We start from the raw sequence: 17,500 nt of genomic DNA on the forward strand, positions 1-17,500 counted from the left end.
TGATGATCGTAAGGTAAATAAAAAATTATTTTGCATATTGCTGGCATCTGACAGCAGATAGGTTGTAAAGTTATTTTGTGGGTAGGTATCCATATTTTCATTTGATATATTTTTTGCATAATCACCATAGGTATTTGAGAGCTAACTATTATATTTTTTCAGATAATATTCAATGGACTAGTGCCAGGTCGTTTGTATAACATCACAGCCTGGACAGTATCAGGAGGTGTAACAAGCCAGCCACTCATACGCCAAGATCGACTGTATCCTGAACCTGTCTCAAACATCAGTGCTTCATACATATCAGATACTGAAATTACTTTATCATGGAGTAAACCAAATGGAGATTATGATTCATTCGAGGTATGTAAGGTTTTCCCCCTTTTTTAACACAAGGATGTAAATCAGTTCTTGGCACATGTAGGAGACTGTTATTAGCATGCTTACATTAAAACTCTAATTATGTATGTGTTTCTTTTATTTTTTTCATGAAGAATGGCATAATTTAGGGGATTTTTTCTAGATACCATATTGCCATATTACTGCTTAAAACATAATTAAATATTATTGTAATTTGCAAGTCTTGATTGTTTTTCCTCCTAATTTCCACAGGTGCAATATCTCCGCGATAATGACCTCTTTACCAATAGCACAAAGCAGGATTCCATTACCATCACGAGATTGCGACCACATCGAAATTATACTTTTACAGTCCTTACTAGAGCTGGAAGCACTAGGAAGTCAACACCTGTGTCTGTAGCATTTACAACAAGTGAAAGCACTCCTGGGAAGGTAGGATTATGTCTGCCTGTATGTAGTTGCATTTCATTTCTTCCATATGATTATTCTTCGTATCTCTTCGGAGTTGTTTCTGAAAACTGATATGATGAGTGAAAGCCTGTTTCCATCCCTTTTACTTTAAGGACAAAATATGGCAATTATTGTTTTAATGTATATGTGCACACTGGCCAAGAAAGCAAAAGTTATCCGGAAAAGTGTCCAAATTGTTTTTAGTATGAATAGCCAGATTAGAGTAATTTGATCTGAAATAATTTTGTATTGAAATGTACAAGAATTTATTTTTCCTGTCCTGTGTACACCTTGAATTATGCTATCCTTTAGAGATTAATGACATTCTGGTGCACAGGGATTGGAAGTATGATAGGAATCATAAGAAAAACTTGAAGAGGATATAGTGTTTTAAGATTTGTATGTACAGTGAATGATATGTAATTTCTCTCTCTACATACAGGTTGACGAATTTGAACCAATTGAAGTAAAACCAAACCAAGTCACATTTAGGTGGTCATTGCCCCCTGATGAGCAAAATGGTGTTCTTTTAGGCTTCAACATTAGATATGGAATCAAGGTGTGGTATCATTGCTGCTTTTAAAACTATTATGTTTTAACCTAAGTTTGGATTGAAATTATTCTAGATACTAAAGTTTAAGAACTAAGGACTGTCTTATACTTTACATTTTCTTTCTTTCAGGATACTGCTCCAGTAAATGTAAAACATTTTAAGCCTGATGAACTGATTGGTGTAATCCCAAATCTCATCCCTGGGAAAACTTACGCCTTCCAAATAGAGGCCACGACAAAGATTGGTTCTGGACGCATAAAATATTGGGAAGAAACCATGCCAGTTTGGCGTAAGTTTTTTGTCTTCCTTTTTTTTTCTAGTTGAATAGCTTACCCATTGATGCAAGTCAATGGAACTGACTGTCTATTATAGATTTGTTTTATCAGTTTTGCTTATGTGTAGATGGCTTCACAAATCCTTTGTCACCAAAGAGTCGTGTACTAGGCATGCATGACTTCACCACATTCCTTGAATTTTGGGAAGGATATTTTTTATATCTGATTCTATTGTTATTATTGTTACAGACATATCAATACTATTTGTAATTATTTTTTTTTCTTCTTCCCAAAAGTCAAAGGAATGGGTTAAACAGTGTTTTGGAGCCATCCATATTTAAACAAGATTAATAAACTATGATCACAGTGGACAGGGCATGTGCACTTTTAATCCTGGTGGCAGCCGTGTAGGATATAAATCAGTGATTTCCATCCTGAGATACAGCTCAGAATTACTAGATTTAAATATTTGTCAAGGTGAACAAAGGAATATGATTAAACAAATTTTTAAAATGTTATAGAAAATGTTTCATGTAATCATATTGCATATTAAAGCTTTACAAGAATTAATACATAAGTTTCATGTTGCAATTATGTTTCCGACAATAATTTTTTGAAGCATTAAATTGATGGATTAATTTTTATTAAGGTATGTCTGTATGTCTGCATGTAATAGGGTCCAAAGATTTAGATGCAAAGAATAATGTTAGGTTTTATTTAAATTATTATTTCATTTTTATAGTGCTTCATTCCTACCTAATTATTCAAGATAATTGTCTCCATCACTTTTAACTAATCAAAATTTCTTTTTCAGCACCTCCTCAACCAGGCATTCAGGTTTTCCCAACAGAAGTATCCCGTACCTCAACTACTATTCGTATTCGTTACCGGAAAAATTATTTTTCCAACCAATATGGGCAAGTTGTTGGATACACCATCATCGTTGCAGAAGATTATTCCAAGAAATCAGAAGGTCTTGAGTTGCCTGCCTGGCAAGATGTTCAGAGCTATAAATTCTGGCCTCCATATCAGGTAAAATTTCATTTTTTTATTTTTGCTCTCCTTTATACATAAGCATAGTTATCTGATATATAGAACTATTCATGTATAATGATAGCATTTCCATTTTAATTCAGTCTTTATAATGTCTGTTTAATTGGTCTGTTTTTCTCTTTTATTTTTAGGTTGCAGAAATGTACTATCCATTTAACAAATCATCAGTTGAAGATTTTACTATTGGGATTGAGGAGGACTGTGATACTCGTTCTGGTTATTGTAATGGACCACTTAAACCAGGAACTACATACAGGGTTAAGATACGAGCTTATACAGAAAGAACTAAGTTTGCTGACACACACTTCAGTCATTCAATTACAACAGGCAAGTTACACATATTGGCCTACCATATGCATTTTATGCTGCCATGATTGATATAATTAGATTTTATATTGGTTTTCAACTGTGAACAAATTGTAGAAAGATAGCTTGTTTCATCGAAATTTATGATCACAGTCACTGTAAGAAAAGAAATAAAGTTATGTCCAGAAAACAAGATTCTGTTTTTGAAACTGCAGTTTTATCTTTAACTGTTTATGTGTTTGAGTGACAGTCCATTTAAGGGATTGTTTTTTTTACAGATTCAGAGAGTGGGAATGTTGGGTTAGCAGTGGCAATCCCAGTCCTCCTCCTTGTGTTGATTGTAGTTATAGTAATGATCATAAGACGACGCAGATCTTGTGGATTCACAAAAAGGGCTCCAGATCCAGGCAGTGACATGCATTCTCTTCCAGATTCTATAATAGAAACAAGGTATGCCATGTGCCTACTTGTCAAATGCTAGAAAGTAAAAGTATTTTATAAACTAAACTGTAACTACATTAATATATGGGTTTTAATCTTACTTTAATCATGTTAGATTTATTCAGTCAAGTGATGGCAAATTTCTTATTAAATTTCTAACCACTCACTAATTAAAATCATAATCCTACTTAAAAAAAAAATCTATATTTTGGTGTCTTCCAAGTTGAAGTTAATTTTCTTTTAAATTGGAATATATAAACTTGTTTGCTTATGTTGCTAAACTTATTGTAACCAGTGATATATATATTTATTGCCTAGAGAAGAGAGAAATCTTTGATAACCATATGTGAATTATCAAAAATTAAGTTGATAAGTTAAGTTTAATATAACCAAAAGAAGTAACATTTTGAGAATTTGAAAAGTGAAGTAGCATAACATAAGGAGTACATTATTAAATATATACATGGTGAGGCATTTAATATGAGTTTAACTTATTGATTTAGGTGTTTTAATTTGTCATTCTCTTCACAAGCAACATAACTTTTTAACTTTTGTCCTTCAGTTGTTGCTATCTTTTTTTATCAACAGCCGTCCAGTGAAGTTGCAAGACTTCGTAGCACATTACAGATTTATGTCTGCAGACTCAGAGTACCACTTCTCAGAAGAATATGAAGCGCTCAGTCATGTTGGATGTGATCTCCAGCGCAATGCTGCATATATGTCTGTCAATCGCCCAAAGAATCGTTTCACAAATATTTTGCCTTATGACCATTCTCGCTTCAAATTGCAACCCACAGATGATGAAGAGGGGTCTGATTACGTCAATGCAAATTATGTACCAGTAAGTTATATATGAAAAGTTAAAACGGGTATAATATACATGATGTGTTAAAGTACCTTTGAGGAATTATGTAAATGGATATCAGATGTTATATTAGCATTGTCTGAATGCAAAAATGAGCAAAAACTACTTAAAGAGGTATAATATAAACATATACTGTCATATTATTTTATATCAGCTTGCAGTTGCTAGGTTAACTATGCATAAAAATATTCTTTATATATGAAATCTAAAAATATATATTGTACTCTAGTACATTTTGAAACATAATTTAAACAAAATTGCTACTGTTTTTCAATGTGAGTAGTTAGTAAGTTATAATAGAGTCATATTCACTTCATTTAAGATTTTAGAAAGGTTTTGAATATGTAAGCCTGGTAAATGGTACTGTTAACATTTTATGATTGTAGCACTAAATTTTTATTTTTATTTTATTGTAAATTTAATAGAGATAGAGATAGATAAATGATATTAGAAAATACAAGCTGAAAAGTAAAACTGTGGTGATATTATGTACTTCATTGGGAATTTATACTACATGAAAAAAAAAAAATATTAGTTTGGTAAAAAAGAATATAACATCAATTTGTTAATGATTTATTGTTATTACTGATGAAGAAATATGAGATATTAATCAATAAAAACAAAACAGAACTAGCCAAATGATATGCATATGTGTCATGTATATTATGAATTTTTCCCTTTTTTTAGGGTTATAATTCTCCAAGAGAGTTCATAGTAAGCCAAGGTCCTCTCTTATCCACCCGGGATGATTTCTGGAGAATGTGTTGGGAAAGTAATTCACGTGCTATTGTGATGCTGACGCGCTGTATAGAAAAGGTGCAGTGTTAATTTTTTTTTTTTTTTATGATAATTATAATAATAATTTTAATTGTAATTATAATGATTATTATAATGGTCTTTTTCATTTTCATCATCATTATAATGATCATTTTCATCATCATAATAATGATCATTTTCATCATCATTATAATGATCATTTTCATCATTAAAGAATCATTATCATTATCATCAAAGAATCATTATCATTATTATCATCATTAACATTATAATGATCAATATTACTATTGTGGTCACTGATTATTATTTTGTAAGAGAGAGCGTGATTGAATGTTGCAGATTTTTCTTCTTTAGATTTTTTAAGTTATTTCATTATGCAATCAAGTTACTGATTTAAGAAAATCTCACCACAGGGTCGTGAAAAATGTGACCATTATTGGCCCTATAACACACAACCTGTTCGTTACGGAGATATTCAAGTGACTATCCTTAATGAGAGTCGTTTCCCAGACTGGACCATCTCGGAATTCAGAGTTTGCAAGGTGAGCCTTTATTTTTGTCCCCACTTTTAACAATGCCAGACTCAGACATGCAACTATTGGAGCATTTTTTGTCATTTGTTTATTGTTGGAAATAACATTTATATGTGGCCAAAAATATGCTTTGATTTTTTTTGATTTGAGCTTATTAATGTTTTGCCTTGCCTTTGAAATAGTAGATTCAATGAAGCTCACCCCACAATCCTTTCCTTTTTTATGCTTTATCACTATTTATATTGTAAAAATCCTTATGCTTTTATTATTTTTCATTAATCTGTTCATGTTGAAGCACTTTTTGGACTGGCATGTGGGTAGCATATCAGTCTAAATTTACCAGAACATGTTGTCTAGCCTCCTAGGATGGTAATAGAGCATAATGGAATCTGATTATTATTGCTGATAGTTACTAGTTTTGCAGATTATCATAATAAATTAGTGATGGTATCATGAGATCTTTATTATTTTCATACACTCCTGATCTCCATAGATTTATTATTGTCTGTAGTGCCCTTTGATTACATGTGCTTATATGTCATTGCAAATGATAATTGCTAGGTGCCACTGATTATTTTCTGAACAGCTTTGAAATTATATTTTTTTTTGTTTCATATGAATGAATTCATAAGTAATAGGCATAATAGTTAAAACATATATAATATTGATAGCTACACTCATAATTTATAAAAGCTTACATAAAAGTGTAACTCCTTCATCAGTAAAGTATTGCTGCTGATAAAAAAGTAATAATAATAATTCTGTATACATATGAGTAGTTAATTTGGTTCTGTCAATGTTAGTGATTAGTGTCCCGAAAGCCGATGGGCTCTGGGGACTCACAGTGGGCATGGCAAGTATGTACATGCCATGCCCACTGTGAGTTTACTACATTAATTATTTTTACAATGAGACACTTACGAGTACTGCCTGTCTCACCTGTTTACCCTTTTCCTTGATTTACAAAAGTATTTTAAGTTAACTTATTTGGCTGTTACTAATGTTTATAACATTATAGTAATTTTAATGTCTATAATAAAAATAACACCATCAATATTCACAGCAGTAGTAAAAAATATGTTTTTTCTACCAATTCAAGGAAAGGTGAAATTAGGTAAGGTCACAAGGTCTACTAATTGACTCCTTTGTGGCTAAGCACTAGTAGAGCCATCTATGTGCAGAGACATTTCACAAAAAAAATAAAATGAGCACAGCATTTTCCCTGGCTGCATGTGGTTAACTCATTGTTGCTGGGTACACGTAGGCTACTGTTAACTGTAGTTTTGTTTTGTTAATTTTGTTTACACATGGAAAGCTCCACAAGAACTCAGTCACCAAGGAGTGTATTAGTAGGCCCTACATAACCTCATCTGATTTCATGATTTCTTGAATTTTCAGGATTTTTTTTTCTAATGCTATTGATATAGTTATTGTTATTTTTATGAATAATAAGATTACTTTAATGTTATCATATCACTAATAGCAATAAAAAATAAAGAAGAATCTTTTTAAAACTCAAGGAAAGGATTAACAGGTGAGATAGATAGGACTAGTAATTAGTGATATGCTGTTTTGGAGCCGTAAATAAATGAAAATCATAGTGGACATGACGTACATTCCATCCTCGGTGGCAGTGGGCTATCTTGTAACAAAAGTTTACTTTCTTTAATAAAGAAGTCTGCCAGATTTATCATAAGCTTATTTTACTTTCAGGGAGATGTTTGTCGAGTGGTTCGGCACTTCCACTTTACAACCTGGCCAGATTTTGGTGTCCCTGACCCACCGCAAACACTGGTCAGATTTGTACGAGCTTTCAGAGAAAGAGTTGGTCCAGATCAGAAGCCAATTGTTGTGCACTGCAGGTTGATATTTTTCTTTTCATGTTCAGAAAGCTTTTCAGAAATATATATTTTATATATTTTATTCAGAGAATTTTTACTGTGAGGTATATTTTATAATAAATCTTTTACTTAAAATTCCATAATATAGATATTATCTTATTATTTCAGTGCTGGTGTTGGGAGATCTGGAACTTTCATTGCCTTGGACAGGATATTATTCAGCCTTCGCACATCTGACTATGTGGATATATTTGGTATTGTATACGAGATGAGGCGAGAAAGAGTATCTATGGTACAAACTGAGCAGCAGTATATATGCATCCACCAGTGCCTTCTAGCTGTTTTAGAAGGAAGAGAAAATGAACACCCAGTACATGAAATTCATGATAATCAGGGTTATGAAGGTAAGTTACTTCAGTAGAAAATCCAGTTAGTTTGTAATATATATTTGCATATGCATTTCTCAAGATAATTTACTTTTAATTTATGTACTTGTTTTTTTTATTATGGGATCAGTTTTCCTCATGAAAATATTCATATTCCTTTGGGTAGTGTTTATATGGAATAGTTTCCTGTTAATGAAATTCTACCACTGGCCTAGGGCTCAATGGAATGGTGGTGTCAGGAAAGTCACCGCAGCTAAGATGATTCTCTTTACCTCTGCTTCCAGTAGCTATGGTTATTGTCAACAGTCTGTTGGAACCTTTTGTTCATTTTGGTAATGACTGGAATTTTACACATAATTGAGTATAAATGCTTGTTCTAAAATTTGTAGTCAGCTAATAGCAACTTTATAAGCCTGTAATTTATGCTGCATAAGTTTTGTGGAATCCATTTTTATTAAACTTTGATTTGTATAGGCCAAATTAGTATTAGCAGTCCTGAAAATTTATTTTATTTTAAAAAGCTGCATAACAAAGCTTAATATTTCTTCTCTAGGTGTGAAGATGCTGAATAGCAACTGAATATGGGGGATAAAACTAGTGGAGTGAAAAGAAAAGATGTACTATTAGTACACTTACACTCTTACTGAGATGCTTGGTTAGGTGGTTTAGTCATTGCCACACAAGGGATGTCTTGTAGATGCAGTGTCATATATCAATACACAAAGTATCTGCATGAAGAGCACTGATCTGCTGACCATGAAGGAATTCTACTAAGAGTTGCAGGTCTTATGTTGAAGGAATGAGCAATGAAGCATTTCCATGGATCTTTCATCCTTTTTTATTCCAAATGTGTATCTTATTTGTGTGATTATTAATAGGATAAATAGGACACTAACTGAATGAATATATTTGAAGATATAGATGTTTGTCTTTTCTTTCTGATGAACATTTTGAATTTTAACCTTGCTGATTGATACTATATTATATTGGAAGGTCGATGGCCTTTGATAAGGCCCTATACTTGTAAAGGCTGGAAATAATTACTCAAGGTTGCATGTTTAAACTCTGCTCATGTCAAGGTAAATATTATATGAAACGGTCCATCAGAGTTTCCTGAAGGATGAGGACATCACTGAAGAAGATCCGGTGCCCATACTTGTGCTTCCCACAGTAGGGCAGTCATTAAAAATCTTGTATATTCTCAAGTGATAGATCACCCACAGCAATATTGATGCTCGAGGAGGGGGAAAGAGGCATATTGACTGCCTCTGTTCTTGTCACATATCTCTTGATTCTGTGATTGGAGTGAGATGCAAAAAGTTTGATCTGGAAGTTATTGTACTTTTGTGTGAGATTCCGACGCACTTTTTGATCCAGAGCCCATTCTTCTGAGAATGTAGTCTGATGTAATAAAACCAATGGTTGAGATACATTAAGACCTAAACTCCATGTTAGATAAGTCCCTTAGAGCTATGTCTAGTTCAAATGAGAGGACACAAAACTTATAAGTTTTCTGTACTACTAAAAACCTGGAATGGCTGGAACTGAGGATCTATGGCAATATTCCAGCTTGCATTTATTAAGTCAACATACTTGAGCCACCTGAGACAGGCATGGTTGAATATACTTGTTCATTCAACTTGTATCAAGAATGAGTCTGCACTCTGATGAATCCTTCTCTAGTACTTCTAATAACTGGATTGATGACATCCCTGTGAAGTCAGGAGCAGCTAGGAGATTTATATATGAATTTAGCTTTAGAAGTTAGTTGTGTGGGATGCATAAATGGAAAAAGTTGTTAGGAATCTTAACTTCCCCTAGTTGTGGTATCTCTCTAATCAGAGCTCAAACTATTTGTTCACCTCAGCAAGGTAGATAGTGACATGGTGTATTACATAAGAGATTTGATTTAACCCACTGCCCTTGAGTTTGTGTGTGTGTTGTGTGTTTTTTACTAATGCTGTCAATATTGATGCTCTTATTCTTATTATGGATATAATTATCATAATGTTAATGACATAACTAACAATGTTATTAGATACCAGAAAATATTTCCAAAAATCAAGGAAAAGAGTAAACAGGTGAGATAGGTAGTCTCATAATTGGCTCACTGGTGACTTAGTACTTGTGGAGCCATTCCTGTATATTTACATAGAGGGGTGAATGTCATGAGTAAAAATTTTAACGTAGTTTGGTGAAGTCAGGGTGCCTTAGCATGTAGCTGTTCTGTGCCGTGGCTGTTGGCCAGCTCATGAATAAGGCATCAACCTGATTAGGTGTCACCTGGCATCAATGAAATTTTCATCATGACCTGATTGGATATCAACCAGTGTGACTGTGCTAAAATGCAAGTGCAAAAGGAATAAATAAAATAGTTTAATAAAATTTGTTAAAACTGATATTTGAAAGGTAATGATGATGAACAATATAATTATGTACATATGTTAAAGGTACAGTAAAGGTTGTATGTGCTTTTGGAAGTATAGGTAACATTGTTTATAACACTTATAATATGCATTTCACATTTTTAACAACCATTTTCATGTATTATCATAAATGCTTTATGATAATCAATGTATTTCTAGACTGCTTTGAATAAAATCATTGCATGTTTAAAAAAAATGTTGCTCAGAATTACGCTGATGTTCATATGAGGCTGATGAATTTAAGTGCTTCAGAAAAAGTTGCAGAAGCTTAGGCTTTGTTCTAATACAGAATGGTTTATAGTTAAGTAGGTGTTTTATCTCCAGTATTAGCTATATAGATATACACTGTGCATGAGAAAAAGAACTACAAGAACATCTTAAACACTTGAAAAGTTTTAAAAATTATTGTGAATACTTAATACCTTTTTTTAAGATTACTTATATATATATTTTTTTCTTCTTACACAGATGATGAAGGGATAGTGGAGTCGGGTATGTGACAGGAGGCGTATGGGTTGCAACCACTTGCAACCTATACTAAATATGGAAATGACATGAGTATTGGACCAGACAGACCTTGAAAACTTGTCATAAGAAAAAAGAGTTCAGGAATATGAGGAAGATTGTATTTTTTATAAAGATAATTTCAACTACTTCAACTCAAGTACTGTATCAGATAAAACTAATTTAGATCTTCATGTTTGTCTGTAATGAATTTACCATTATTGAAGTGCTCTATGTAGAGTGATGGGAATCTGTGTGGATAGTTCTTAGTAGGAATTAATAGGCTAAATTATCATTTAGCTGAACTGAAGATTGGTTTATAATTTTAAAAGATCACATTTTATTGAAAATGAACAGTATACCAATAACCCCTATGTAAATAGTGAAAACTGGAATTCAGTATAGTCATATTTGTTATATGTATAATTGTGCAATTTGATGTCAGTGAAAAAAAATGTAACCATAGCAAGTAAAACATATGTGCCATTACATTTGGGAGAAAGTAAGAGGTAATGATTCCATCCTCAAATATTTTCTTTTATTCTTTTCATATAATTGTAAAAAGCTACCCTCTGACATTCTTTCTCTCCTTCATCTTTTCACTCTTCTTTATGATAGTGAAGCGTGTTCAAATACATCATGGCATTATTGTTGTGAATAATACCATTTTTATATGTAAATGAAATGTTGCACACAGTGCCTACAGGTACATGACTACAGGTGATGTAGAGTAGCTTCAGATTGTATATGTATTAACTTATTGTTTGTTTTTTGTAAATATATTATAACTATTTTTTTAAGTTTATACTTGCATATTTGAACCACTCATGTAAAATGAGGGTTTGATACTGGGGCCACAAAATGATATAAAAGATATGGATTATGGGTTTATGGATGTTGTTGTATAGGTTATATGTATATATGTGTATATTATTTTTTTGTGTATTTTTATAATTTTTAGGACTTTGTTATGACTGTCCTCTTATGAAAGCTGAACATTTCATGTAAGTAGAATCAGCTGTGTTCGAGGATTCCGTTCACATGTGTAAAATCAATCATAAGTAAGTAATTGACGTACAAGAGTATTTGTTAATATTTTCTAACATGGGCAATATCTGTGTGTTCTATTTTTTCAAAACACTGAATACTCTATCAGTGTTTTTGATTTTAATAGCATCATATAGCTTGATGTACATGTCCCTTTGCAATTAACAGTTAACAGGTCTTTGAATCTGCTTACCTCATGATTATGCTCAATGATCAAAGCTTCCCTGTGAGTTGTTTCATTTGTAATTCATGTACAATGTTGTATTGATTTTTAAAACCCAGTTTATATTTGTGCATACAAACTTGTGTATATATGTATATGCATAATTTTACACATATTTGTATGTGAATGTGCATTTATACATATACACTTTATTTTTCTACAGAATATTATAATGCAAATAGGAAATTTCACTGTAGAGTATCCACAGGGTAAAGGAATAAAGGACCTGCTATCCTTTAGGACCCAGTGATATATCATATCTTCATTGGATTAGTTATATATTTTTTGAAAATCTGAGCATCTGTTGGTTCTTTATGAAACAAAGTTATTAGAGGAACATATGACAGTTGTAGTCAGTAATTCAAGAAATTGTATTCCAACTGGTTTTGAATTTACTTCAGGTTTAGATTTCAGTGAATTAGAATACTTGTTTTATAATTTTTATTACTATTATTTATATTTTTTAAATTTCATTAGCAGTATTATTATTATTGTTTTGTTATTATCACCAGTATTATTGTTATTGTTATTTTTATTATCATTATTATTATTATTATTGTAATTATTATCATAATTTTTTGTTGTAAAATAAATTAATTATAGTTAAATTTTAATTTTATTATGATTTTCTTGATTATGGCTATGAGTATGATTATTGGTATTATTATTATTATTATTATTATTATTATTATTATTATTATTATTATTATTATTACTCCTACTATTATTATCATCATTACCTCTACTACCATGATTTATATTATTTTTATTATTATTATTATTATTACTATCATTATTGACATTATTTTCATTGTCATTATCTTCATAATCATCTATTTTTCTATATTATCAGCAGTTGTTGTAAATAGCATAAGAATACTAGGAATAGCTGGCTATCTCTTACTTAATACCTGAAATTTTAAGCCACGTTAAGGCTTGCTGATTTGTATGTGTACTAAGCCTTATTTATACATGAGGTTTAAAAGTTGAATGTATGATGATGAAAAAATGTTTTTATATACACATGTAACTTTTTTTCTTTTATAAAGCATATAATAAAATTATTACAAGTAAAGTCTATGGCTGTTTTTCCTAATATTTTAAGCAATGCATAATTTATGCACAGTTATTTTTTATCCAAAGACCCCCCCAATCCTTTGCCCGTTGTTGTCGTGGGGGGGCATAGGAGACGAAGACTGAGACCCAATGATGGGGAACTCCTCAACCTTGGAACTCAGCCATCGACTCAACTAATTTTGCATGGTCTTTTTTCCCACTCATACTTTTCGTTTCAGTTTCTTCACCAATCCCTTCCACTAACCACCACCTAAGGTGTGAGAGCCGTGCTGAAAGGATGAAAGGCTGACTTTGTGTCAGTCCTGAACGGCCTTTGGGAACCATGGGCACGGTATTCCCCTGCCATACATGGCCCTTACCCCTCAAGGGGACCCTGAGGGGTGGACTGTTTTTTTCTCCCCAACATACTCCAGGCTTATCATGGCCAATAATGAAGACGTAACCCCACTTTTAGGGGCAATGAGGCTTGCCCCTTTATCAAATAGCCCCAATCCCAGCTCTCCTTTTACCACGGCTCTGAACACTGCAACAACTACCCCCTCATCAATGCATACTAGTACAGTATCAACCCTAATCAACAACCAACCCCCAGGAGACATTTCTACTCTCCCAACATGCTCAACTTCAACACCTTTACTCCCACAACCTTCTTCATCAACCACCCCATCTCCCCTTATTACTACCTTACAACCTTATTACCCTCAACACTACTCCCTCCTCCACACGTCCCCGCACTTCTACTACCCCCACCTCTACAAGAATCCTAAATACTCTAATTAATCCAGCAAAATGGGACCGATTTTTCGTGATCCCTCCCACAGCTCCCTACTCTAAAAACACCCTCCTCTTCCAGCAATGCCTCCAAAAACTAGTAGGCAAAGTCTCTTTCCGTAGCCGACCCGACCACTCCCGTCTCGTCACAGTAACAACTGAAAACCAAGCTATAGCATTAACAAAACTAACTGATCTATGTGGTAATCCCATCCCTACAGAACCTCATTCAACCCTCAATACTTGCACCGGAACTGTCTCTATCTCCCCAACAGATTGCCCAATCTATGACAAAGAATGGTAAGATTGTGGAGAGGACTTACTCGCCTGTTTCACAGACTATGATGCAACATATGTACAATGCTACTCCATTCCTCCCAGAGGAAATCGTAAGAAATCCATTAACATTGCCAAAATTACTTTCTGTAGACATGACCTTCCCTTTAATGTTTACATAGGTGGGGAATCCCTACCTGTCCGACCATATCAACCTCCTCCTCGTCAGTACCAAAATTGTTGGCATTTAGGACACCCAGCCAAACACACTCATTCCACAGCCAGATGCCCGCTATGTGCCCAACCTGGCCATACTCGATCAAACTGCTCTGCACAATCACGCACATGTGCAAACTGTGGCGGCCCCCATAATGTATTTTATAGAGGCTGCCCCACCTACAAATTTGAGTCTGAAGTAGCAACTCTCAGATTCAGACTTGGACTCACTCTACGTGAAGCCAGACAGGAAGCACGTCGACGAGGTTTTTCTCTTACCCCCTACTCCAGTAATGTCGCTCACTCTGACACTCCCCCTACCCCCCTAGCTCCTACACCCTCTCCTAAACCCAACCCCCCTCCATCTAACTTCCCCTCTTCTACCTCCTACCTTCCCCAGTCAAATTCTTTTGCCATCCTAAACCCAGACACTCCAATCTCTACCCAGTCAAATTCTTTTGCCATCCTAAATCCAGACACTCCAATCTCTACTACAGCCCCAACACCTTCCCTTCTCCCTCCCCGCAATACCCGCAGCAGACAGAATAAACGTTCCACCCCTCTTCCCCTACCTCACAATCACCTCCACCTTCCTTTGCCCCTATTTTTCAGACACCAGACTTCTCTTCCCCCTCTCACAAAACTCCCCAACCAACCCCATTACAGAAACTCTTGAAGATATCCAGAACTACATAATAGAGTCCCAAACTGATACTCATCCACCTTCAAATTCTACAATTCCCGCTCCCTCCACACTGAAAGTGACTGCCGATATCCATCCTCCTCCTACTCATATTCTCCCTACATCCAATCCTCCTACCCCATCCCAACAAAACCCATCCCCCCCGACTCCATCCCCACCTATATTAACCCTCCCACCATCTTATTATTCTAAATACAGATCGCCCCACACACTTTGATACACGCACGCAGTCATTTTCATGCATTGACCTCTCTCTATGCTCCCCTTCTCTTCATTTAGATTTCCACTGGTCAGTTCTAGACCACTTTCCCTATAGTGACCACTTTCCAGTTCTCCTTTCTCCAACTTCATATGTACCACTTCCTAACTCCCCATGCTGGTGCTTTGATAGAGCTGACTGGCATACTTTCACTTCACTCTCTACTATTCATACCCCTCCATCTTCCCTCTCATCCGTATCAGAAATGATACAATATTTCATAACTACAGTCCTAAGAGCTGCCCATACAGCTATCCCTTGAACCTCAAGACCCTATACCTCCAAATGTGTTCCATGGTGGAATTCTGATTGCACTAAAGCACTCCGTGTAAAACGTGCAGCCTGGAACAGTTACCGCTACAAACGAGGTACCCCTCATCAACTATCAGCTCTTATCTCCTTTAAAAGAGCATCTGCCTGTTTCCGTCGTACAATTCGAAATAGTAAAACAAATAGCTGGCAAAATTATGTTTCCTCAATTACATCCTCTACATCTATCTCAAATGTTTGGCACCGGATCCATAAACTATCAGGCAAACATCCCCCCCATCCAGCCCCCGTCCTCAATATTCGAGATACCCTCATCTCTGATCCTCCCGAAGTCGCTAATGAACTGGGTGATTATTTCAGCCAGGTCAGTAGTGGCTCTCACCTTTCTCCACACTTCTCTTCTATTAATACCATCAGGGAACGTACCACCATTATCTTCACCCTATCCTCTGCTGAATCCTATAATGCTCCCTTTTCTTCCTCTGAACTCAGTGCTGCCCTAAAATCGTGCCACAACACTCATGAAAGCCCTGACGGTATTCACTACCGTATGCTCCAACAACTCCCATCTTCCTCATTATCCTTCCTATTAACAACTTACAACCACATATGGACATCTAGAAATTTTCCTTCTCATTGGCGAGAAGCTCTTATCCTCCCCTTCCTGAAACCCAATAAATCGGGTACCCTCCCTCAAGACTATCGCCCCATCGCACTAACTAGCTGCTTATGCAAACTACTAGAGCGAATGGTTAACTTCCGCTTAATGTGGTATCTTGAATCCCACAATCTTATCTCTCCTTCCCAGTTTGGTTTTCGCCGTGCCCGAGGCACAGCTGACCCCCTTGCTCATTTTGAGACATATATTACATCCGCATTTGCATGCCATGAATCCGTACTAGCTATGTTTTTTGACCTAGAAAAAGTATATGATACGACATGGAGGTACCATATTCTCCAACATTTGTCCTCTCTAGGCATATGTGGAAACATGGGTGTCTTCATAAAGTCTTCCCTCTCCCAACGCACTTTCCAGGTCAAAATTGCCTCTGCCACATCATCTTTCTTTCCTCAAATTGAAGGTGTCCCACAAGGCAGTGTGCTTAGTACCACCTTATTCCTTCTTGCTGTAAATGACATTGCCTCAGTTCTACCACCAGGAGCCCGGTCATCACTATATGTTGATGATTTAACCATTTATGCCTCTGGCACATCCATATCAAATCTCTACCAATTTCTTCAATCTGCAATATCATCAGTTTCCTCCTGGGCCACAAACCATGGCTTCCGCTTTTCTACCTCTCAATCTTTCTCCATCCTTTTCTCTCGCACACGTGTAGGTCCTCTACCTTCACTCTTCTTATATGACACTCCACTCCAACACCGTTCCTCTGGTAAATTCCTAGGCGTCATTTTTGACTCCAAACTATCCTGGCGAGACCATATTCTTTACATCAAAGAAAAAGCTCGCTGCCATCTCCGAATTTTACAAACCCTATCCCATTAATCCTGGGGCTCAGATCGAAAAACTCTCCTTCATCTTCATGTCACCTTAATCCTTTCCACTCTAGATTATGGATGCCATATCTACTCCTCTGCCTCAACTTCTCTCCTTGCTCATCTTGATACAATCCATCACTGTGGTCTTCGCTTAGCCCTAGGTGCCTTCCGCTCCTCTCCAGTTGAGAACCTGTACACTGAATCAGGCATACCATCTCTCTCTCGACGCCGTGCCCTTATCTCTCTCCGATGTTATGCAAGATTCCACCAACTTCCCCTCACTAAACTAACTATCACACGATCCCTACCTTTGCTTCTTCTCCACGTTTACCTACTCCTTTCTCCACTCGCATGGATAACCTCCTCTCCCATTCCCCTTTTCCCCATC

At 35.2% G+C, this 17,500-nt stretch overlaps 1 protein-coding gene across 3 annotated transcripts in view; it reads left to right on the forward strand.

Moving 5' to 3' along the window:
• The window catches only part of LOC125041328 (tyrosine-protein phosphatase 10D-like), a 21,123-nt gene extending 8,547 nt beyond the window's left edge, over window positions 1-12,576 (forward strand). For 2 of the 3 annotated variants that reach the window (XM_047636188.1, XM_047636190.1), the window contains exons 10-23: window positions 1-13; window positions 163-363; window positions 613-792; window positions 1,253-1,369; window positions 1,493-1,652; window positions 2,453-2,670; window positions 2,823-3,018; window positions 3,276-3,447; window positions 4,027-4,279; window positions 4,991-5,119; window positions 5,494-5,622; window positions 7,327-7,475; window positions 7,623-7,858; window positions 10,735-12,576. The exon at window positions 1-13 is cut by the window's left edge and continues 160 nt beyond it. In XM_047636188.1, coding sequence (XP_047492144.1) covers window positions 1-13; window positions 163-363; window positions 613-792; window positions 1,253-1,369; window positions 1,493-1,652; window positions 2,453-2,670; window positions 2,823-3,018; window positions 3,276-3,447; window positions 4,027-4,279; window positions 4,991-5,119; window positions 5,494-5,622; window positions 7,327-7,475; window positions 7,623-7,858; window positions 10,735-10,766 — 2,185 coding nt within the window. In that variant the 3' untranslated portion in view covers window positions 10,767-12,576. Of the gene's footprint in view, window positions 14-162; window positions 364-612; window positions 793-1,252; window positions 1,370-1,492; window positions 1,653-2,452; window positions 2,671-2,822; window positions 3,019-3,275; window positions 3,448-4,026; window positions 4,280-4,990; window positions 5,120-5,493; window positions 5,623-7,326; window positions 7,476-7,622; window positions 8,758-10,734 lie in introns of those variants that run through there. The other variant, XM_047636189.1, reaches the window with a different exon arrangement.
• Window positions 12,577-17,500: the final 4,924 nt, after the last annotated feature.

This window comes from Penaeus chinensis, chromosome 30 (assembly GCF_019202785.1).
Source record: "Penaeus chinensis breed Huanghai No. 1 chromosome 30, ASM1920278v2, whole genome shotgun sequence".
In the NCBI taxonomy this organism is placed as follows: Eukaryota; Metazoa; Arthropoda; class Malacostraca; order Decapoda; family Penaeidae; genus Penaeus; species Penaeus chinensis.